Below are 25,107 nucleotides of genomic sequence, written 5' to 3'. Positions count from 1 at the left end.
ACTCAGGCATGAATGTTTTTCTGCTCACCTCCTGGTGTTCAAATCTGCTTTATTTTTAATGAAGCATCCGAGGAATTGCTAATTCCTCTATAATGTCAGAGCTGCGAAAAGGAGTTGGGGGAAGAGTGGAGAGACTTAAACTTCCCCCTTTCCCCCCTTTGTCTTTGAAAAATCTTCCTAGAAACGTTTCTGTGGATGTAACTAGGAAGGCTGAATTCAGCATTACAGTGGTACCTTGGTTCACGAACTTAATCCGTTCTGGAAGTCCGTTCTTAAACCAAAGCGTTCTTAAACCAAGACGTGCTTTTCCATAGCAGCAGGGAACTCAATTTACAAATGGAACACACTCAGCAGGAAGCAAAACATGTTCTTATTCCAAGGCAAAGTTCACAAATCAAAACACCTACTTCCGGGTTTGCAGCGTTCTTAATCCAAGTTGTTCATAAACTAAGCTGTTCTTAAACCAAGGTACCACTGTACTGCTTCAACACTGAAGAAGAGAGAGTAATTTGAAGACTAGTACACAAAACCATAGGAGCCAACACTCAGGGGCCAAGGGGGTCTCACCCCCTCCCCAAGAAAATATTTTAGAGGGCTACCCCCCCCCCCCCAGTTGATGGGCATTGCAATTCAGATGGCATGCATGCACCATATCATGTGATTGATTATGCTGGGCAGACTTACCTACCCCCCCCAATAGTATTTTATTCAAATTGGCACCCCTGCACAGAACTGAAAATACGTTAGTCCTGATTTCTCAAAAGAGACCACCACAGAAATGTTATCCAGAGTGATTTCCTTGTTATAAATAAAGTTTAATCTGTTGATTAAATAGTAGAGATTAAGTTGTTAAACCTTTTGCATTGTGTTACCTGAATTTATAGCAGGCTATAGCCTGCTATAGCCACTTGCTATTGAGAATTAAGAATTGACTTCTGGTAACCAGGCAAAATAGCAAGCTTTGCAATGTTGGTTCTGTTAGACCCCAAGTGACCTAAGAATTATATATAAGCCGACTGGACAGTAGGACTTGTGAGCTAGTAACTTTTTTTGAGTAATTTGCAGTGCTGATTTATAGACAAGCTTAAATATGTCACTTCTATAATGCTATGCAACTCACACTGAAATTTAACCAACGCTCTTTCTCCTCTACTTTGCTTGCCTTGTAAGTTAAGAATGATGGTATAAAGAATGCAGCACTTGAAAAAGTGATGTTTTCTCAATTGTTTTTGTCCAGGAAGACAGAGGTTAGGTTGAAACTAAGAAGAAAACACTGCTTCCACTAAGATAATATGAACATGAAAACTAAATCAGATGTTATTAACCAAGAGTTTTGTGGCACCTTATATACTGATAAACCAAATCTGACACAGAAAGTATGCATGTTATAGCAGTAGATGCAGTCTAAGTGGGGGAAGTATTAATTCAAAAGTGGAATTATTTCTACACGTCAGCTTCCCCTGCAGATGTTTAGCTTTTAGTTTTCAAATTGCAACAGCAATGAACTAGCCATCCATCAATCTCAGTGTTATTCATGTTGTGAATCTTTATTGTTAATTAGGAAAAGTGGGTACTGGAGGGCAGCTCAGATTAATAAGAGTCATGCAATTGTGCTGACTAGTTAACGTAGAATAGGAAAATTTCATTACCATTTATAGGTTATCACATATCTTGGTTTCCCATTCTCTTCTCTATCATTGTTTTATGGCAAGCTAGTGTTGGACACAGATAATTGCACACTAATGAGTGCCCTCTTTAATTCATCAAAGGTCTTTCGTATTGAAGCAGAGGTGACAAAAACAATTTATTTCTTGAATTGTAAGCTCTTTTGAATAGGGTGTAGCTGGAAATAAAGGTTGGTATAAAAGAAAAGAAAAATAATGCCACTAAACGTCTTACTGTTCGTCTTTAACTTGTTTTAAAGGAATGTTGGGGCAACTCAGAAATAATACACATATGATATAGTGTGTATGAACTGAGGCTACTTTTGGATTCTGGAGGTTCTGCTGATCTGATCACAGCTGTGAGTTGGAGGACATGTCCAAAGGTCACATAAAAGCTGTAGTCTTCGTTGTAAAGCCATTATTTTGATAAGTGGTTAAAATAAATCAAATGTGTTTCCCTTATTTTCATTGTGCTGCACTGGCATGTTTTGTTCTAAATACAATAACTGAGTTTCTGAAGAGCACATTTGATCATTTTTATAGGGTCCAATGCCATGTGAATAATAGTCCCTGCTTGTACAGGGTGAGTCCGTCAAAAGAGACCCCGTGGAACGTGTGTACTCTGTATCCATGGGGCCTCTTTTAAAGGTCTCACCCTGTACAAGCATATCTCTGTGCAGCATCAGAGGCCCATTCTGCTCCCTGGATAGAAAGTAGCATATGACCTGACATACTGCCAAGCTTACCTGTACCTAAGATCTTCCTGAATCTTCTGTGTTCTCCCCTCAGCTTCCTTCCCATCCTGATAATTAGGAGACAAATGTGCGTATAAGCAGGGCAATTCTGGTAGTTAAGGTGCAGTCTGGTAGTTAAGATCTCAAGCCAAGTCTCAAATACAGTGAAACATGAAACAGCTGTCTCCATTAAAATTCCCTTTAAGAACTTGCTTACACTTAAATCTTGGTAGTTTATTTTTATGTTTAAAGAGTCTTTCTCTCATGGCAAAAAGTCAAAATGATGGCTCTCGGATTCAGTGTATGCTCTGCTGGTAAAGCTGTGGGAGATGGTGTGTTCCAGTGGATAGATGTGTTATCAGCTTGGACCCAAGTTTAAGCCCATGTTAATTCCTGGGCAATCTGGATGACGCTGTGCCAGCTCTCACACTCTCCACTTCAATCCTGCAGAATGTAAATAGGAATTGTAGTGGCCTGTTTTACAGGGTTGTTGCAATGTGGCAAAATGAGAAAGAAATTAATGCACATCTTGCTTCACAAAAGCGCTATGAAAACCACAGTGACTTTTAAAAAAGAGAGAGCAACAAACGGCCTTGGTACTGTTCTTTATATTGCGGGTAATGCTGCAAACACGTTGGCTAGCTTGCTACAACTGTGCAGTAACTCTCAGTGAATGATTCCCTTTCTTCCTTCTTCCCAGGTTGTTAGCAGAGTGGCAGCACAGCAGGGCTTTGACCTGGACCTTGGATACAGGCTGCTGGCCGTTTGTGCAGCCAACAGAGACAAGTTCACGCCAAAATCAGCTGGTAAGAAAATCCATTTTTCCTTCTAGCAGTTGCCTGTTGACAGAGAGAATCTTGACACACTTTGCTCTGCTGTAGGAAATGGATAGGCTTCTGCCATATAGTTTAGCATTACTAGTATGAAGTACTGAAACAGGATCCCTGACATTCATTCCCTTTCTGTATTCCTCAGGCTATATCATTTATTTGCCACACCAGCTGCAAAGATGTGCTGCCTGGGTGTGCATGTGTGTACTGGACAGACAGACATTTTTGGCAGTTCTTTGACATTTTCACTGCATTCACTCATAAAGCTGAAGAGGAGGGATGTTGCAAATATGATTTCCTGATCCAAATAAGTATCTACCGCCCCCATTGCAAGTTTAAAAACATTATCATCCAATCCATGAAAAAAGCTGATACAAGTGGATACAGGATATGATTATCAGTTAAGCCAACTACTGAATGATTTGCAACAATGCTACTTTGTATTGCACAACAATACAAATGGAATGGGGAACATGATGCACAGTTAAACCTATTGCAGTTAACATGCATGTGTTGTGAACGTTGCATATCAGTTTTTGCAGATGAGTGTCTTAAACATGATGTTTATGTGTGGGAAGGTGGCAATATCTATGGCAGTTAAGGAGCAGGTTTCGTTGTGACTGGAGAGACAAATAAAAATGGGAAAACTTCAGCAATGTGTGTGACTGTTGTGGTGATGAGGAATGTCAGTTAAGCTTTCAGGTGTACGTGTCGTTATCTCTGGACTTTGTGTTGCTTCTTAATATGTTTCGGTTCTAAGAAGTTTGATATATTAAGGGTTGTGCACATGATTCTTACTGCAACTTCATACACAATAATTTCCCTTCCAACTCTCCCATTCCATTCTGTTCTTCTATACCTGTGATTCCTATCTAGCAGGGGCTTGGGCTAATGACCCTTGAGGTCCCTTCCAACTCTACACTTCTAAAATAAGGAGTCTCTGATACAAATGTTGACGTCTTAGTAAAATAGGGTGAAAGAATAAAAGGAGAATTCCCTGGATGCCTAGATCCAGGTTTGAGGCAAGTTCTATTTGGTGAGAGAACCCCAGCAGAAATTTACAATCCCCAAACAGGCAGGAAAGCAAAGCATGGAAATATAGGCTGTTGGACCTTTAAAATACCCCCTTCTAAGTTACTTCCAAAGTCTCCCGCTTCCCTTAGCATAGAAAGAGACTGTGCATTTGGAGAGTTAAAAATGGCTTGCTTACAAACACGTCACATGCTTTATTAGCTGTGATCGTGCATTGCAGGGAGGTTGGACTAGATGGTCCTTGGATCCCTTCCAACTGTAAAGTTCTATGATTCTAATTTCTGGACAGAACTACATGTTTTGATGGCAAACATGTTTTCCAAATGCATGTTTGCTGGTTAATAGTAATAAAATGACTGAGTTTGGGCACAGTGCTAAATTATAGTTCAACATTATAAGAACGGGCCTTGGGTTCATGCACTCACCCCTTCCAACATGATCACGGGGAGCAGAGTAGACTTCTGATTGAAATTTAGCATTATTTCTGGACCCAGAAAAATGGCAGCTAGTATTAGCTGTTATTTAGAACAGCCTTTGACAGCCTGGTGTCCTCCAGGTGTTTTGGGATGTTTCAGCTGGCTGGAGCTGATGCGTGATGTCGACCAAAACATTTGCAGGATGCCAGGTGTTTTCTAAAGTTTATGAATAAATAAAGGTAAAACCCAGATAAACTGTGGATACACAGCTATGGTTTAGAGAAGCAAGGAAACTTCAGATTGTGGTTAATCACCCTGGCTTGTTTCCCTGGCTTGATGTGATCATCAAATGAAAGGTGCACTAGAAAAGAAGGAGGAGAAGGAGAAGAAGTCTAAAAGGGGTGGTAGTGAAGATTTTATAAACTTCCCAGCATAATCACCTATATGAGATTCTTACTAAGATCACACAAATGACTATTTACAAGCTTGGGTTATTGGAGAAAGAGATGTCTGCCTTAATCCTTCTCCATTAGTCACTAAGCCAGCCTTTCTCAACTTTGGGTCCAGGCCTGTGTAGAGAGGGCGGGCAGCCAGGTCCACTTTTCCTGGGCCTCAAAGGGCTCAGATAGCCCGGGGTCCCTGCCAGGGGCCTGCTGGACTTACGCTGTCATGCCAAGAACAAGACCCCTACCCTGGGCCTAAGACAAGCTCTGCACAGGCCTGCTTGGGTCCCTAAATGTTGTTGGACTGCAACAATGTTTCCGAGCACAATTCAAAGTGTTGGTGCTGACCTTTAAAGCCCTAAATGGTCTTGGTCCAGTATACCTGAAAGAGCGTCTCCACCCCCATCCTTCTGCCTGGACACTGAGGTCCAGCGCCGAGGGCCTTCTGACGGTTCCCTCACTGTGAGAAGCAAAGCTACAGGGAACCAGGCACAAGGCCTTCTCGGTAGTGGCACCTGCCCTGTGGAACGCCCTCCCACCAGATGTCAGAGAACAACAACTACCAGACTTTTAGAAGACATCTGAAGGCAGCCCTGTTTAGGGAAGCTTTTAATGTTTGATGGACTACTGTATTTTAATATGTTGTTGGAAGCTGCCCAGAGTGGCTGGTGAAACCCAGCCAGATGGGTGGGGTATAAATTATTATTATTATTATTAATCCTGTGGCAGTGATCAGGGATGATGGGAGTTGTAGTACATCTGAGGACTCAAGGTTGAGAAAGGCTGCACTAAGCTCTCTGCACAGAATCTTCACAGATGATTGGATTTCCTTTAAATCTGGCTGTTAACAAATTTCCTAGTGAGCTATTCTATGGAGTGATGGTATCGAGTTTTTGCACCGTGGATCATACAGGAAAGTTACAAGAACGGCATTTTAAAAAATAGCTGTGACCCATTTGTGGAGCCCAACCATCAGTTAAAAGACTAATGTTTTAGTATTTAAGACCCTGCCCCGTCGTGTCTTTTTTCCACTATTTCTCAGACCAATAAGGGAAAATAAACTAGGGTGTATGGCTTTTCTCTGCCTTTTTTCTGGTGCTTATGAAATGGTTGTGAGTTCAGTTAGCATCTTGGTCGCCAGAAAGAAATATAGATACATTAGCTAGATTTGTGGCTCTGTGGTTGTAAAGAGAGATACTTTCACGTGGATACAGTCAAGGCTAAATAGAGAAAAATCAGGATAAATTTTGACAGCAAACTTCCAGCTGCACTTCCCAATACCCGCCTTTCTAAGAAGACAAGACCTCAGACATTTTTACTTTGTCACTGATACAGCAGTGTGCTTGTTTTTGTGAGCTGAAATCTTGTTATTTGAACCAGTCACTTTTCAGAGTTGACATTTTGTGTTACTTCTGTGCTGCCAGTTCGGAAAGCATTTTCTCCACAGGGAGCTTGTTGTGTGAACTGTTACAAATAGCTCTGTATTTAGCATGATGGGCCTTCAGAGAACATCATTGCACAAGGGAGATCAACTTCCTTATCTTCTTAATAGATCATATCCAGCTTTTCTAATAGAGTAATGTTTTAAAAGTAACTGGCATGAGGAAAATGTCACAGTCATGACAAAATTAATTTGCCATTGGCAACAAATGGCTTCCAAGTGTTTGTACAATAATGGAGCTGGGTTTGAATTAATCTCCATGTTTATTGGAGTGAAATTAATTCAACAGAATTGGTGGGAAAGTGTGCCCGTTCATTCAAATCCCTTTCCATTTTGCAACTTTCTATAAGTTAATGACTTGGTAGTTGCTTAACTTGCCGTTTTTAATTTTAGTCATGTCAGGCTTTAACTATAGAATGTGTTCTTAAGAAGTCATTTGCAATCCTTGAACAATTTGCGTTCATGATCCTTGCAACTCTGTAAGGCAGGTTATTATTATGATGCCTGTATTGCAGAAGATGGGATGGGTACAGCCGCCCAGCAAGTTCAGGATAGAGGTAAGATTTGAACTGGCAAATTCTCTGCTCAAGGTCTCAGCCACTACACTACACTTGAAGTGATTCTCCTGAACTACTTTGGATCTTTTCTGACATTTAAGGGATCCTAGGAAGTCAGCTACTCTTACGATCAAAGTTTATTGCTATTAATCAAAATTTGCCCTTTTCATCTGGGACAAATATCTTTGTGTTTGGGGGCATTCCCAGATGCCCGTCCAAAATAACCCGTCCAGGTACTGTATTTTGACCAGTGCTCTCTTATCTTCTCCCCAAGATAGTTATCAATATTGCAGTGTTTGCTTTTCATTTGCAAGTCTTTACAGACTTCGGTTCCTGTATGATCAACTCCTATGAGTGCCATGTTAAAAAGTGTTATATCTCAGATTTCAAAGAGAAAACGCGTTAGTGTAGTTATGATCTTTTTTTAGAAGAGGACATTCTGCCACATTTTAGCTTAATGGTCTTCACATTTTAGAGCTCTTTGCTCTTCTTATTTTGGTAAAGAAATAATTCCTTTTGGGGTCACCTGTGCTGCTAACCAGGATTTCGAAGTAACGGTTTTAAGTCTTATTTGTTTAGCCTAGCTAATCCCCAGTTATCCCTGTGGTTAATTTGAATTGTTTTGAAGAACGCTAAGGGCAGGAGTCAAGTGGTGTGAACAAGCATTCGAAAATTAGAGTGCAATCCTGAAAGAAGGATATAATAAAGTTGTGCCTGTGTTACGCCCTATGGTCTGCTACTTTGTCAATGTAGCCTTGGCATTTCCTCCTTTATTAACAAGAATAGTGCTTAGTGTTTTGGAGTATTCAAAGCACATCATCGGGCCTTTCCGTTGGGTCCTCTGGAGTTGGCCGCCCCTCTGCGAAGCTGGGCAGTGTGCCAGGCTGGGCGCAGTGGGCTCCCTCAGGGGCACGCTCAGCAGGAGCCCATGCTGATGCCAGGCACAAACGATCCCGTGGCATGCAAAAAAATGTGGGTGCCCTGGCCCTTCATGGGGAATGTTGTGGGGGCTGGAGCCCCCACAGCCCCACACACTCAGCACCTATGAAGCACATCATACAGTGCATTTAAGATGGAATTGTATTATTATCACCCTCCATGTTGCGGAGGGGGGGAACAAAGTGAGACTGAAAGACTATTATGTGCCAAAGGCCACTTAATACATTTGTTGATTTCCCATTTCAACGCCAGCCTCATGGTCACTGCAGAGCCCAAGCTCTGCGCTCCACTTGCTCCTCTCTCTTGGCAGGAGGTCAGATGCAACATTTCCCACCTTGAAGGTAAATGAAACACAGCTTCTTCTAAATACACATGACATTTGGTCCTGAAACAATTGTTAGTGAGTGGCATTGACTTGTTACCGCACAGCAGGTAGGTCATGAGCTTGTTTGCTTCCACACTGCAGACCTCTACACTGTTTGACTCTACGCTGCCTCCCTCTTTCATTGAGCCACATTGAGACTGCATAATGGAAGAAGTAGGGACAGTATTGTCTTTCTGGGTCCTGGCATGACTCCATTCCCCACCACTCTATAGCTCATTGGTGCCTTCTCACAATGCTACAAATTCCTCCAGGTCAGACATGTATCTTTGCCTAGGCAATATCCATTATTGCTGCTTGCTTTCTGCCTGTCAGCCTGCTAGACCCTCTGTATATCCAAGTATACCAACTTCCTTTGAAAGCTGGAAGGATGTCAGTTTCCTTATCAGTCTTCCTGCCCTCCCTCTAACAGTTTCCTTGCATCAGACCTTGGCCTCCAATTGACTATGCCTTTGAATTGGCCCTTCCTTCAGGAAATTCCCATTCTTCATGTAGCTACCAGATCAAGGCTTCTAGTACTTACACGTTAGCTCTTTGCATGTTCAGGTGCCAAAGCCCAGTTCTGAGAGTACATATTCAGAGATAATGGCAATAAAAGCAAAAGTCACATGCATATCCTTTGTATTGTATTATATTTCCTGTGTAAGGTTGTAATATGAAGTTCATGCATTCTCCCCAAAGTAGGTTTCCTCTGTTGCTCTTTCCATCCAGAGATGCTTATTCAGATTAATAGAGGAGAGTCATGGTACCCTCCAGATGTTATTGGACTCCAGCTCTCATCAGGTGGACCACAGCATAGCTAGTGGTCAGGAATGTAGTCTAAAACATCTGGAGTACACAGTATTGGCCACCCTTGTGCTCATGGAAGAGGAGCATTGTCTGCCTCCTCTATATTTAAACAACAGAAGATGATACATTGCTTTCAAAGGATCTGTCTCAGCAAAAATAGATATATTCCTTTTGGCAGTTATTTGGGATGGGGTGGGTGCTAAAAGAAGGAAATAAACCTGCTATACTTAAATGTTTTACAGAATAATTTAATGGTGTGCTGTGGTCCGTTTGTTCATTCCTCCTGGTGCTGCTTTGCTCTTGGCAGAAGGGCAAGCAGGGGCCAGGCAAGGGGACTGAGTGCAGGATGAGATCACACACGAAAGCTTTGTCAGTGAGAGACACTGTTCAGTGAGAGACACTGTTCGATATCTCTGCAGGCAGATGAAAGGGAGAGGGGAGGTGGGAGGAGCAGCTCCAGGGCAGGAATGTGCAGGAGAAAGTACCTTTGCAGATACTGAAGCAAATTAATCTTAGACCACCTGGATAGGAGGCTCAATGTGAGATGTTTGATAGCAGAAATAGCAGTTCTGTTCTTTCCTTCAGCTCACTTCAGATGTCAGCCAAATTTCAACCTTGATAGAGTCAGTGACTTTATTAATTTTTTAATATAGTGAGAGGGGAGTGCCGCTGAATCATCATTGTGACTGTCAGCTTTGTTAAAAAAAAATACTATTTAGTAGTTTTGAATGTATATGATTAGGTAGTGTTACAAAGGATGTGTCTTGTGGTACAGTCACAAGAGTCATATCATGCCTGTATCACTTTAGGTGGAACATATTGCATCTTTGACTGGTTCACCGTGCTGCAACCATGTCAGGAGAAACGAATTTTAGCCGCCTCTTCAGTATGCCAACTTTCCATCTGCAGTGTTTTTGGTATTGTTCAGATGTATGAAGTTCTACCGCAGTCTTCAGTGGGACAATCCAGGAAGGGGCAGTGTTCAATTTGGCCATTGTTCTGTAATTTGTCAAGATTGCGCCTTGCCCTTCAGAGTTTTGAATAGGTTTTCTGTAATATTTAGTGGAAGTAAACTTTTTAAAAAACTAACACAACTTGGTTGCTCTGTTTGTTCAGTCTGTTTGTTTCCCAAGTTATTTAGAGTGTGTCTGGGGACGTGGCTTAAAGAAAGAAGAATCTTATGTTTGTGGTGGACTAAGTCTCTGTGGGTTTTCTGTTTTGGTTTTGTGTGTTAATTTTCTAAGAAGTCACAATTTAATATGCTGAGAATGACATGCTGGCAGTAAAAAGGGAGGGCATATACACCCTGAAGGCGGGATTCAGACAGAGGATGAGATGAAAGAAACAACAGTTTCCTAACAGAAATGCCAAATGTGACACAGATTGATTTAAAACTAAGGTTCTCTGGCTTTGTCTGATTCAAGATCTGAATTCCATAGTATGAGCTTGCCTCTTTGTTGGAATTTTCCATGTTTGAAATCCTGGGTCAGTGCTGTGTGTGGAATCACTTCAAGCTAAAAGAGTCAATTTCAGTTTTGTCATTGGCTTTAAACAGGATAAATGTCTTTTGGAAGAATGATTGTGGTCAGAAGCAGAGAGTCCTAATGTATGATAAGCCAATAAGTATCGAGTTCCTTTCCTCCTTTTTCCTTTTAACCTACAACGTGTCTCCTTGGCTAGGTCACTTAACCTGCTTGCCCCTCTTACTTTCTGCTTATAGGAAATTACCTCATGCAAGCAATCGTTTGTTTTTACACAACCAGGTGTGAGGTATTATGGAGACTAATCACCGCTGGGGCAGGGGTAAGGGGATTTCTTTCACTTCTGTAAATTGGTAATATTTCCCTGGTCAGCTACTAATTATGCCTAGAGAGATTTGATGGCTCTAATTATTGTGAGGGTATTCATATCAGCAGAGTTATAACATCTATGAGCAGTGTTCAAAATTTGCCAGGCGTTTTGTGATCCATGTGGTGATCACAGGATGGCAGGTTGGATATTTCCATCTGGTTCACCCCTCTAGCTTTCTCAAGCAGGTAAGCAGAAGAACTTATTTATTGCATTGATATCCCACCTTTTTCTCCAAGGAGTAGTAGATTGTCCATACCCCTCCTCAGTTAATCCCTGCAATGGCTCTGTGAGGCTAAGAAGCTAGTGAGGGTTGGGGCAGGCAGAAGGCTAGAGAAGGAGATGTGAAATAAGGAAGGGAGAAGGAAGACTGAGTGAGGGCACATTATTGGAAAGAGAACATGGACAGGTCCAGGAGGTGGATTGAAATGATCAGCTGCTAAATCTTTGCCTGCAAGAATTTGGTGGAAGGGAGATTCAGTGTAACTCCCTCTGTCCCGTTATAATGAGCTGCATCTTCCATATTCTCTCATGCATGATGGGAAAATGCGTACTAATTCTCCTTAGAAAGCCTAGGGAGGAGGAATAGGATGAAAAGAATGGTGGTCTGTGGAAGGAACTTTGACTTCAACAAAAAAATTAGGAGGAAATAGATTGAGCCTAGATTCATTGAAGAGGTCATGGTGTTAATGCATATACATCCAAAAGTTAAAATAGCAATACTAGCATGGAAAAAACTGGTAACTATTTTAATAAAACTTTGAAGGCACTTCTCAACACCACTGACAAATAAGCCCACTATATCTCTTAAATGGGACAAAGAAATACAAAATACCAGTCCAATGTTTTTGCACACACAAAAACCACTCGGTCTCTTTATTATATTCTTCCTTTCCTTTCATCACAGCTACCAGTAATTTCACATAAGGGAAGGCATGTTTTTGGGGGAATTTTTTCCAGAGTCGGAAAGAACATATTTTCAAGTCATCTTCATGAATTTCCATCAGTTAATCTAAGACCCTTTGTAAAAGAACCAATTGATCTAACACAAGCCACACCAGTCCTCGTGCAATGAAAATGTATAAGAACCCATTTTCATTCATTTCAGACTTCATTTTGGAGAGGCTTCAGCATACCAGGTTCTTCCCTGGGGATGTTATTCTGAATATTGAATATCTGAGTAAAAAGTGGGACAGTTGGTTTCCTGTATGATGAGCTCTCCTAAATCAAATTTGTCTCCTTCGCTTCAAACATCATGGCTTTCCCATCATGGAGGGGGAACCCTAACAAATCATATTATTTGATGTGCTTACTGCAGAAGCAATTTCATTAAGACAAAAAAATATAGCAGCTTCTAGGATCCCAGTGTGAAAAAATGATTTGCTGCTGGTCTAAAATGAGATCTGTAGATGCAAATTGTTGGGAATTTGTAATGGTAGTTGTCTCCCGCTGGGAAATATTGAACCAGCCTCATGGCCTTGAAATACAAGACCACAATTTGAAAAGGATATTTTAAAAAGACAACTGGGTGTTCTCTGTAATACTGCAATCCAAAATGTAACTTTCTCCAAACAGTAAGTACTCATGAAAACTTGACTGCTTCCGAAGTGCTATGTATCATCCTGTCAAATCCAGTTTTTTGCTGAGTTGGTGGGAGTTATATAGGGCCTTGCCCTATTGCTGAAAACCATCTACTATCTGAGGCAGCACCTCTCAACCTGTGGGTCCCCAGATGTTGTTGGACTACAACTCCCATCATCCCTGAGCTCTGGCCTTGCTAGCTAGGGGTGATGGGAGTTGTAGTCCAACAACATCTGGGGACCCACAGGTTGAGAAAGGCTGATCTAGGGTCTCCTGTGTGACTGTGAAGTAGCAGAGGCTCCTTCACTGACCTGATAACTTTATCATCATTATTTACATTTTTTTAATTACATTTATATACCACCTATTAATAGAGTCGAAGAGTTGGAAGGGATTGTGAGGGTCATCTAGTCCAACCCCCTGCAATGCAGGAATCTCAACACACAGCCCCCCATCCAATGTGAAACCCTGCTTTGCTTGCAAATGTGCTAGCAGTTTTATTGCTGCACATATTGCGTGTAATTGTTTTTATATTAAAAAAACCCCCACTTTTTGTTCTTTTTAAACAATGCGGATAAATGTTTCTAAAAGCCAGCCAAAATGCAGAAGGATAAAATAATTTTTAAACCAGAAGATTTAAAAATGCTACCCAAAAGATCATATTATGGGCACCATTTTGGGGAGGGCATTCCATACAACAGATGTCACCACCAAAAAGTCCCTCTTCCTTGTCACCACACACACTCTTGGTCAGGGGAACCTAGAGAAGGAGCTCTGATAGATTATGGCAGTGCTTTTCTTTGGGGGGGAGACACAGGGGTACCCTTAAACATGTTGTGAATCTAAGTTTGGCCTCACTGAGGGGCAGTATTTCAATATGAGTAGGAAAATGAGAGCACCACTAAAAAAAAATGGGGGGGGGGGAGCACTGGATTATGGAAGAACTTCCAGTTTTTCTTTGTTAAACGGATGGTTGTCTTTCACTTATTATCCTAACCTGTTATGATAGATCCCTAACTTTTCTGACATACCTCCCATTTCCAGTGTGCACTCACTCGAGGACTAGAGCAACATGGTTTTGGAATCTTTTCAAATTATCAAGTCCTGAATGAGGGTTTTTTGGGGTGGCGGTGGGTCTGGAAATGTGCTATTTTATTTAGCTAGGGCTCAACCATCAGAAAGAATATGTAAGTTAGTGTTGCGGATAAGCCAGAATGGACATAACCAAAGTGATGCTTTTAGACTCAAAATGCTGAGCTTACACTGACTAGTTATAATCCTTTCATGGCAAGAAAGGAAAAGATGACTACAGATTTTAAAGGCAGATCCCGGGGGGGGGGGGGTTGGAGCTAGGAATTTTGAAAAGCAGGAATGTTTGTTCATACATGTTTAATAATGAATATGTACTGGCTCATCGGAGCAAAAAATAATAATTGCAATAATCAGAATAGGGAGCACTTGCAGCTCATGTACATGAAATGTATTTAGCATTTGTAAATGCTGTGTAAAGAAAAGGAGATTTGTGTGTGTAAAATTTTCATCACACGTTTCCACGGTGGTTTAAATGGTTTCAGTGCTCTTTTTCTGGCAGTCTGGGTGCGATTCTAGATATAGATACCTCTTTATAGGAAAGTATGTAAGCTATGGGGTCCCTGTGAGGTTAGCTGGTACCTTGAAAGCTACATTGTGCAGCCATAAACCTCACAAAAACTAGAGAGAATGGGGAAATGTAGGAGATTTAAAGAGGCCTGGCCATCTTAAACAAGCATTTATATTAATTTGGCTTTTTGTGATTCATATTTTAATACCACATAAATAAATAAGTAACACACTCCCCAGCTTTATCTCATTAAGGAACTGGTAGTTAGTTTTTTTCCCCCTACCCAAGGGGAAGATGCAAAGGACACTATGATCTTCTCCTTACACAAGAAGCCTACTCATGGGACCTTCTGTAAAGCCTCCTAAATTAGCTAGGGCTGATTGTTAAGCTTTTAAGCATTGTTCTCTGCTTAAATAACATTGTAAATTTGCCCTGATGTACTAGCCAAGGGATTAACCAGAGAGGGAACTCTGCAAAATATCAGATTTCTTCCACTTTGTAAAATTCATGCCAGAGGGATTGATGGGCTGCTAGTGAAGCTAATAAAGTTATCAACAGCAATTAATTCAAAAGGGGAAAGTAGGTAAGAGAGCTAAATAAATCATCACTTTTATGTTAAAATAATGTGTTTAACATTCTGATCATTTACACACATCTTCTAATCTTACCTGACAGCCTGCAAGTTAAATATTTAAGACTCCTTAAGGAAGTAGAAATGAAATAGGATATGTGGGTAAGTGTGTGTGTGTGTGTGTGTGTGTGTGTAGGGGGCGGCATATATGAAAATTGAAGGATTACTTCCTTTCTGCATGCTGTGCCTCTTTCAGGTCTACTGTGGGTACATGACTTGAAGGCCCCCAAAATCCTTGAGTTTCTATTAATGTATAGTTATTAGAACTCATATTCATATTTTCATTGTCTGTCTGAGCCCTGTTTGAAAGTCTGTGTTATGCTTGATAACTTTGGTTGCTCAGGATAACTCTCCATTATTAAATCCAGTTGAAAATGGATGCTGCCCTCATATTCAATTGTAGTTCAATCATATTTGAAATCACCGTGATGATTATTAGTATTATTTTAGCTTTAAAAAATGGGGGGGGGGGAGCGGATGACTCAGCATTAATATTCTGGTTTTTATTTTCCTTTTTCTCCTAAACACACAACGTAGGATGTGACATAATTGGAAGTGCTTTAATTTTTCTCAGTTTCATGTGGTCTTCAAACAACTTCCTTGTATGTTGGTGGCAGATGTTCAAAATTGCTTCCTACCAGTTAAACATCTGGTGAAAAATGACCAAGTGTTGGGTTGCGTATGTTTAAGGGACCAATTATATGTGCATGCCTTTTTTCTTTAGGGACACTCTCAAGAAAAAATGGAAGCAGCTAAAATGGAAGCTTTGCCTTGTGACTAAATGCACAAGTGGCTCCAATTTATTGGGCTCTGTGTGGGGAGAATATATGGAGTGACTATTTAAAAATATTCTTTCTTGCTCATTTTCAGTGTCTGGGTTGGTTCATTTGGGAAGAGGCAGTGCTTGAGGTATTGCGGTTCTGAGCTGTTTAAGGCTTTATAGGTCAAAACCAACACTTTGAATTAGACCTGGAAATTAATTGGCAGCCATTGGGTCAGGATTGGTGTAATACACGGGTCAGCAAACTTACTGCGCCTTGGGCCGGTGTCTCCAGCACCAATCGCGCAGAGGGCAGGGGAGCGCATGCCCATACGCGTGCGCACACGCTATTTCCGGCGTACTTCCGGGTTGGAGGTGCACCGGAAATAGCTTATGCGCATGTGCACAGGCCTCCTCTGACCCGGATGTGCACCAGAAATAACGCTTGTGCATGTGCACAAGCTATTTCCCGTGCTCCTCCGACCCGGAAGTGGGCAGCCGTGCAGTGCAGTGCAGTGCTGGTAAGAGCAGGTGGCAGGGGTTGCAGCGGGTCCCTTGGGCCTTATCCAGCCCGCAGGCCTTAGTTTGGGGACCCCTGGTGTAATATGCTCAAACCGTTTTGCCAGGGTGAGCAACCTGGCCACCAAATTCTGCACCAGCTGAAGTTCCCAAACTGTCTTCAGAGGCAGTCCTATTTATAACACACTGCAGTACTCTAACCTAGAGGTTACCAGAGCATAGACAACAGAGGTTAGGCTATCTCTGTCCAGAGGGGTGCAGCTGGGCCATCAGCTGAAACTGATGAAAAGCACTCTGCGCCACTCAGGCCTCCTGAGCCTCAAGCGACAGCAAGGTATCCAGAAGTACCCCCAGTTTACGCACCACGTCCTTCAGAGGGAGTGTAACCCCATTAAGAGCAGGCCACCTCCCTTCCATCAAGTCTAGGGAACCACCCACTAACGGCGCCTCAGTGTTATCTGGGTAGAGCTTCAGTTTTCTGGCTCTCATTCAGTCCATTACTGAGGCAAGACAACAATCCAGCACATCCACTGCCACACCTGCAGATGTAAAGGAGAAGTAGAGCTGTGTGTCATAAGCAGATTGCTGACAGCGTACTCCAAAACTCCAGATGACTGCACTTAGTGGTTTCATATAGATCAGGGGTCAGCAAACTTTTTCAGCAGGGGGCCGGTCCACTGTCCCTCATACCTTGTGGGGGGTAAGACTATATTTTGAAGGGGGAAAATGAACAAATTCCTATGCCCCACAAATACCCCAGAGATGCATTTTAAATAAAAGGACACATTCTACTCATGTAAAAACATGCTGATTCCTGGACTGTCCGTGGGCCAGATTGAGAAGGCGATTGGGCTGGAACCGGCCCCCCAGGCCTTAGTTTGTCTACCCATGATATAGATGTTAAACAGCAAAGGGATAAAATTGAGCCGTGAGGAACTCCACATTGAAGGTTTCACAGTGCTGACTACCACTCTCCAAGTATCACCCTCTGGAAACAACCCTCCAAGTAGCACTGGGACCATTGAAAAGCGTTGCCACCCACCCGCAACTCAGACAGCCGCTCTAGAAGGATATAACGGTCAATGATATCAAAAGGCCATGGAGAGGTAGAGGAGAAATAACAGGGGCACATTTCCCCTGTCTCTTTCCTGACAAAGGTCATTGTACTCAGTGACCAAAGCAGTTTCTGTATCAAAATTGGGCCTAAATCCCAACTGAAATGAATCTAGAAAATCAGTTTCTTCCAAAAGAGCCTAAATCTGGTCCACAACCGCCTGCTCAAGAACTGCTTAATTTTAGGTACATTTAACATGAAACAGTTTAACATTTAAAGCCAGCACTTGGAATTGTGTTTGGAAAAGGATCAGCAACCACTGCAGCTGTTTTAAAACTGAGAAGATATGTTTAATGCAGCCATTCCTAGTTAGCAACCTAGCAGCTATATTTTGAACTAACTGCAGTTTCTGAACATCCCCACATGCAATGCATTGCTTTAGTCCAAAAGCAACATTACCAGAGCATGTGTAACTGTGGCCAGGATATTTCTGACTGGGAGGGATTTGCAACTTGTGCACTAGCCCAGGTTGTGGAAGTTACTCCATGCCACTTGGGTTTCTGAATATAAGGCCAAAACAGATTTTATAGAGGGAATTCTATTCAGAACAAGCCAAATACCACCACTGCAATTTAAAGTGAAAACAAAGCAGTAAAACAAACAATAAAGCAAAACAATAACAAAATTAATAAAAGGTAGGGGCGGCAGCAGCAATTAACAAAGGTGAAGAGACATTCAAGCCTGTAATCATGGCTTATCATAGAAATCATAGTTTTCACAAAATGCTGAATATGTGAGCATTTGTACACATTCCATTGGAACGTATCCCTCCCTCTGCAATTGATGCACATGTGGAAAGGCCGTCAAAGTGCCTGAAGAAAGCATCTTATGTGAGAGGATGGCATTCATTAAAGTTTCACTGTTCTGATGCATTTGTAATTCATTCACTGTTCCCCTTCCAAGTATTTGGTCTCCAAATCTGTGGTTTGTATTGTCTCATTCCCACCCAGCATTACTGTGCTCATATTTTTGGAAAGAATGGATAGCAAGAATTTTTTTTCCAAAGCAAAAGCTGGAAGATAGTAACCTGACTATTTACTCCAGTTGCACCCTGGAGCAAGAACTTTTGGCTTGCTTGCCCCAGTTGGACAAGAGAATATTGGCAGGAGTCTTTTTTTAGTGGCTGCCGACCATCAGAGTTTGCTCCTGTGCCATCTCTCCTACGTGATTGGAAAAAACACAATCCTTTTTTTTTTTGAATCGTCTGACAGTTCCTATATCAAACAGCAATGTATATTGCCATCACTTGGTGATTAACATGTATTCATGTTGGGCATTAATGATTTAATGCATGAGTGCCAGTGCTTCAAAATGCAGGAAGCTTGATGCTTATTTCTCTGTATAGCCACTACGTTTTTGGTAGATTAGCTCTTAAGAAGCTTCCTCGTTTTCCCTCTCTTAAACCCATAAGATAACAACATCAAGACATGTCAAGGAATAGATGATTTGTCTGGAAACTATGCCATGAAGTGGTTTGATATGGCTATGCAACGATATGTGTCAAAAGCAATAGTTTTTAGCAGACCACAGGCACAAACCAAGAAGGTCTCCTGCACAAGCCCCATACTTGAAATTAACACTCCTCCTCCTCCTCATTTCAGTTTGGTTCACACAGGAAAACTTGTCATATTGTGGATGCTGTATCAATCAAAAGGGAACAATAGTAATCATTTCTAGCATCAATATAATGCTAAAGCATTAGAGCATTTGATGACTTTTCACATACCTCCATTCCGTATTCTTTTTTACTGTAGCCCAGTGAGGCAGGTCAGTATTATTAACCTACCACAGATGTAAGATGTGGGGGGGGGGGGGGAGAGAGAGAGAGAGAGAGAGAGAGAGAGGAAATATTGGTGTACCTTCGGTGACATAATGAGTTTGTGTTCAACATGTAATCTGCACTGTTTAGATATCTTGACTCACAGTTCACACCCTTAGCCACTATACGTTACTTCAAAAAACAATTGAACAAGATGTGGTAATGGCTGCCAATTTAGACAGCATTGAAAGGTGGTTAGAGAAATCTATGGAAGATAGGGCTATAAATGGCTACTAGTCATGATAGCTATAGGTTATCTTCAATATCCAAGGCAGTAAATGCCAATTGATGAGGAACCAATTGCGGAGGGCCATTACCCTAATGTTCTGCTAGTGGATTTCTATCTGGTTGGCCACTTTGAGAAACAGGGTGCTAGCCTGGATAGGCCTATGGTCTGATCCAGGGGGCTCTTTTTTAGGAGTAGAATTTCCAAGCTTTTGTTTGGGGGGAAGTTTGTTTAGCATCTGCTGATATTGAAAACTTTGAAAACCTCCTTGACCCATGTACTGTACAGAATTTTTGTAATATCTAATACGTCTATATAATGTATTTCAGTATTTACATCCAAATGCAGATGTAGTAAAGCTATTAATAGCGTATCCTATCATTTCTTTCACAAGTACGAGGGAGTACTAAATGTGAACAGCTGTACCAATGCAGTATGAGGCTCATCAGCAAATGCGTGGGGGAATTCTGTAAGACACTTTTTGCCTGATGGGAACCATACCTAAACAGCCTGAAAGACCCTGCTGTATGCTTGCTTCCCATGCCAATCCAATAGCCTTTGAAGGAAGTGGACTGGCTGAATGACATGGTTGATTTCTACACCGGTGTGATTGCTCATTGATTGGTGCATGGTCTTATTTCATTTATATAATACTGTACAGTGTTTCCAAAAGTGGGCGATACCACCCAGTGGGGGCTGCTGGAATGATCCAGGGGAGAAGTAGCCTCGGGTGCAGTTGGGGGGGGGGCGCATTGAATAAAAACAAGGGCGTGGGAGAAGAACCAAACCCATTTATATATGTTTCATTTGTTGTGTAATGACGCTTACTGCCATGTCAGTAACCTTCCCTAGATCTGGCAGTTGTGCTGAAGGCAACAGGTTTTCCCAAGCTTGGGTGAACCCATTTCAGCTTCACTCAGGCTCAGGAAGTGGATCACAGCTTGCCCGCCTATTTGACCAATGGCAAGCAGGCTGTGACACAGCCCTGCTTCTTCGCTTAAAGAAGGTCGATTTCCAGAGGGGCACTGAGTAATGGTTTTTTTCCTGAAATGGGGGAGGTAGGCCAAATAAGTTTGGAAACCTCTGATGTAGAATGTGTAAGAGCAAGAATCTTTCCCAGTGCCTGGAAGGGACTCTTCCTATTCCTTATTTACTTGAAGACTTCAGGGCTGGGGGTTTTGTGTGGCACTGGATATCTTGATGCCAGAGGGCTGAGGGCATTAACCTTTTGACCAGCTGGTGGTGAGTGGGTTTGTGGGCATCTCTTTGTGATATAGACCAGAACAACTGGAGGTGGGGGAAGAGTCCTAAGGAGATGTTTCCAAAAGGAGATAAATAAAAGAAAACCCATTTCTTAATTTACCATCATCAAAGATGAGTGTGAGCAGGTCTGCTAGGTAGTTCTTTGGGACTAGGCTGAATTAGCATTTGAAATGGAAGCATCTTCATGGAACCAGAAAAAAATAAAAACCATAAAAACATTACATTTTTTTAAAAAAACCCTGTCGGTTTCTGCTTAAAATATTGTAGATACTGTGTCTTGTTTTTGTAACTTGCTTGTTGCAACTTGCCTAATAGAAAGCAAAGAGTTAAAGCCCTGAAGTCTTATAAATGGAGGTAAATGCTGACGCAAGGTCTTCAGTACTTTTCTGACAGAACACCCATCTTTAATTTGGTTGTCCCTTTACCCATATAACATTGTACATCTGCCCTTGAAAATAGCTCTTGCAAGCACGAGTGTAGCCAGGGAAGTCAATTTCGCAGAGGTTCCTGTCTGTGTCCTAGCACTGCAGGCAGACAGCCTGGAGCTAGGAGTTATTATCGGCTAAACAGGTATATGAATAATTACTAAAGAGAGAAGCCTGGGTTAATTGCAGTTTTTAATCTTGTTCTCATAAATTCTTAGATAATTTTTTTTCAGGGGGGAGCATTCAAAAAAGCTTCAGTAAGTGTTTTCTTTCCCCCAATGATTTATTATTTATTTTTCCTATCATCATTTTACATAATACCTTCACTGTACATGAAACTCCTATCAATTTTGTTTATTTTTGTAGGACATGTATATCCCACCCTTCTGTTAAGTAAGCTCAGATAGACCTCAGGTTATATCGTTTCTCTCGTCATAGAGGAGAACTTAAACCCCAGTCATGGGGTTCCAAGATGTTTTAGCATTGTGCACAGTTTGACACACAGGCACTTAGCTAAAGTCACCCAATGGCTGAGTGGGGATTTGAATGACATTGGACCAATATGCCCCCCCTGCGGGGGGAGGGGAAACCCTTGGGGAAATCTTGCTTCACTTCTAAGCTTCTTAGATCTCTCACATCATTTCCACATGTGTGTAATCCCTACTAGAATTTCTTCAAAAGTTGGCATTTGGTCAACATAGCCTGTCTTCATAGAGTCTTCACAGAACTGTAGAGTTGGAAGGGATCACAAGGATCATCTAGTCCAACCCCCCCGCCCCCGCTGGATTTTTTTGCCCAGCATGGGGTTCGAACCCACAACCCTGAGATTAAAAGCTTTAATGACTGAGATATCCCAGAAATCTGAGTGGCTGCTTAGAGGATATGAGGTAGTCAGACTTCAGTGCAGGCCATATCCTTTCTTCACATGCCATATTGTAGTCGACTTCAGGAAAAAGTGTGCATTAACCACATTAGTTTAATATGCCAGGTGTCTTATGACACCTTCCATAGGAGTTTTTACCATTACAATCCTACACTTCAAAACAAACATACTTAGACATGAAAAAGCCAAGACATTTTTATATGCGGCCTTTAAATTATGATTATAGGGGTATTTTATTTCCCTAGAACAGTCTATATTTAAGAGAGCAGTGGGGAAACATAAATATCACTTATTTCCTGGAACTGTTTCTTGGAGCTCTACTCACTGCTGAACAAACTTAGTTTCTCATTGCTACCCCACAGAGTTAATATACCTGCTTTTCTCTCATTCTCATGCTACTTCTGGAATGAATGTGTGTCTCATCTCTCAAAACCATACTCATTTGGTTCGGCTGCTTCGTATGTGGTTGCTTTTTCCTTTCTCTTTTTAGTATACAGATATAAGGGTCAAGTGCTGTCATCATGAAGTACTGTGCAAGAATTTGCACGGCACCTGCATACAGCTTGTGACCCACCAAGCCAACACAGCCTGCCAGCCATGCATAGGTCAATAAACCTTTTTATTGAACTCAAGCCTACATGTGTACATTTTGGATATGACTGCTTTAAAATAATATGAAATATTTGTTCAGGGCATATGTGTGTGTGTGTGTACTTGTGTATGTTATCCAAAGGCAAAAACTAGGCAAAATCTACCATTACAAAATGGAAGCCATGTTTTGTAGGTTCTGGAGCTAATCATCACTCTTGGCCCGGTTCTTCTCTATGGCAATATTCCGCCCCAATACAGACATTTACTCCTCCCTGGTATAAAAAGACTTCAGTGGGAGCTTTTAAATAGTTATCCCTGTGAGACAACATTTCCCATGATGTAATTTGACACACAGTCGTCATTGGAGCTTAAACATAGTAATCTTTGAAAATGATTGAGAATTTGCCCTGGAGGGGGGGAAGACCTGTTATGATTAATTTCTACCAATGATAAACCACTCCTTGTCCAAAATGCAATGTGCTATGAAGTATGATTTAATCCATTTAACTACAGTGCCTGGTGCCTGTGACAACTGTGACTCAAATGTCATCACAGAAAGTGATATTTCAAGTGGCATGGTGGGATTAGAAACCTGCTGAAGATTTGTCAAAGGAAAAGTAAATACATAATTTCTAGATAAGTGATTTGTCTGCTGTGAACTGCTTCAACTAAAAGAGAGAGAGAGACAGAAGGAGAGTTGGGGAGGGAGGGACTGGGAAGCAGTTTTTAAAATGAAGCGTCCCTGAACTTTTGCACATGACCATGGATATAACTGCATAGGAAGTTGGGGGGGGGAGAGATTTTAAAATCTAAAGTGGAAATTGTATGTATTGGGTATAAATTTATTAAAAACATACTTTGCTGGTGGAAATGAATGGGATGCAAGAGCAGGGGCTTGAGTAGAAGTCCTGGTGGATCATGCGTTTAATTTTTCTCCTTAGAAGTCTCAGCTCAGTTTGACTTTTGACATAGGATATTGTCCAATCTTGGAAGGGTATGTGTGTTTTTGAAAAGAGACTGGTAAGTGTGAGGCAGGAATGAGTATTCAGCTCTGTAGTTTCTGCATCTGAATTAATGGATTCCCAAACTGTATGCTAAGTCAAAGTAGTGTGCTATATGAAGGGGTGAAGCTACGCCTTGAAAAACTCTAGCCGCCATGCATCCAGTGGTCTCTGCCCTTCAGAGCACAGGAGTCTAATTTCAATATTGACTGAGAAATTGGTAGAGGTGATATTGCAAGGGAGAGAGTTAGGATGTACTGAATCGCACGAGGCATTTTATGCTGTAATTGAAAGATGCAGGGGACTCCCAAACACGTCCTCATTGCCCATGGTATGAAAAATATAGGGGAATGCTTCTTTATTCCATCAACCCATTTAGTTGCATAGCTCCATGGGTGAGGCCCAGGCCTTAAGCGAATTGCAGTCTTGTGCCTTCTGGATTGCATAGATAAATCTTGATTGTACAATGCCACCTGAATAAATGTTGATATGGGAGAGAAGCGCTATGAGGCAGTTGGAGTAATTTCAAAGGCTTAGTGAAAGTACCATTTAAAAATGAGTAAAGTAAGATAAACCACAGAGCCTAGGGAGCTCCCGTTGTTCGGTCTCAGCTCCTGCCAACCTAGCAGTTCGAAAGCATGCAGTGCAAGTAGATAAATAGGTACCACTCCGGCGGGAAGGTAAATGGTGTTTTCGTGCGCTGCTCTGGTTCGCCAGAAGCGGCTTAGTCATGCTGGCCACATGACCCAGAAGCTGTATGCCGGCTCCCTCGGCCAATAAAGGGAGATAAGCACCGCAACCCCAGAGTCGTCCGTGACTAGACCTAATGGTCAGGGGTCCCTTTACCCTTTACCTTTAAGATAACACTCCTAAGTCATCCACTGGCTAAGCTAACCAAGGCTTACTCAAGACACTCTGTGCTTAGAGGCTGACCAGATGGCAACCTCTCACCCCCAATTCCAGATACAGAACCCAACCAGATTGACAGTTGAGTCTCTTAACATTGGGGAAACTGATGGGATAGTGTCTTCCACTGCAGCTGAGGACAGCATCTGCTGCTTCAGGCAGCTCTATCACTCTGCCTAGTGGTAGCACCATCTCTTCTTCCGAAAGAGCACCTATGTGTGGATAAAGCTGCCACTTGCGCATGCAGACCCAGCAGCATTATGATGGTTACCCGACTCCACTGACCAGTTGCATGAGTCCTTTGAGGCAGATGGGATTGTGGGATGCTCTTCCGCATCTGGGACGGTTACTTGTTGCACCCAGTTGTAGTTGCCCATGGGTAGAGCAGAATTAGGGTCATAGAGTTACGCAATTCTTCCTAATGATGCTGTGGCTTAGACTCTGGTGAGTGCACCTCCCTCATGTGCTTACTATCCAAACCCAGCACCTAGATGGGGAAAGCTTAGTCATACATACATTAAGATTCAATCCTAATGTATGTTGGACCCAAACCTGTCACAATGAGTAGAACCATTTCGGAGCAGCCCTGTAAACACCTGTGTGATTAGTGCTGTCATGACTCCATTTATCAACTGCAGAAAGATCTAACAATCAGTAGGGCTCTGTATATAAGCTCCTGAAACATATGCTTATCCACAGACCTGGCTAAGGCT

General features: G+C 41.9%; 1 protein-coding gene across 16 annotated transcripts in view; it reads left to right on the top strand.

Annotated features, from left to right (window-relative positions):
• ZMIZ1 (zinc finger MIZ-type containing 1) overlaps nt 1–25,107 on the top strand; it is a 386,104-nt gene that overhangs the window by 260,780 nt on the left and 100,217 nt on the right. For all 16 annotated transcript variants that reach the window (XM_083614609.1, XM_083614604.1, XM_083614605.1 and 13 more), the window contains one exon: nt 3,099–3,204. In XM_083614609.1, the coding sequence (XP_083470735.1) occupies nt 3,099–3,204 (106 nt within the window). The remainder of the gene's footprint in view (nt 1–3,098; nt 3,205–25,107) is intronic.

Source organism: Podarcis filfolensis (assembly GCF_964270895.1).
Source record: "Podarcis filfolensis genome assembly, chromosome: 5".
In the NCBI taxonomy this organism is placed as follows: domain Eukaryota; kingdom Metazoa; phylum Chordata; class Lepidosauria; order Squamata; family Lacertidae; genus Podarcis; species Podarcis filfolensis.
This window is presented reverse-complemented; position numbering and strand designations above follow the sequence as displayed.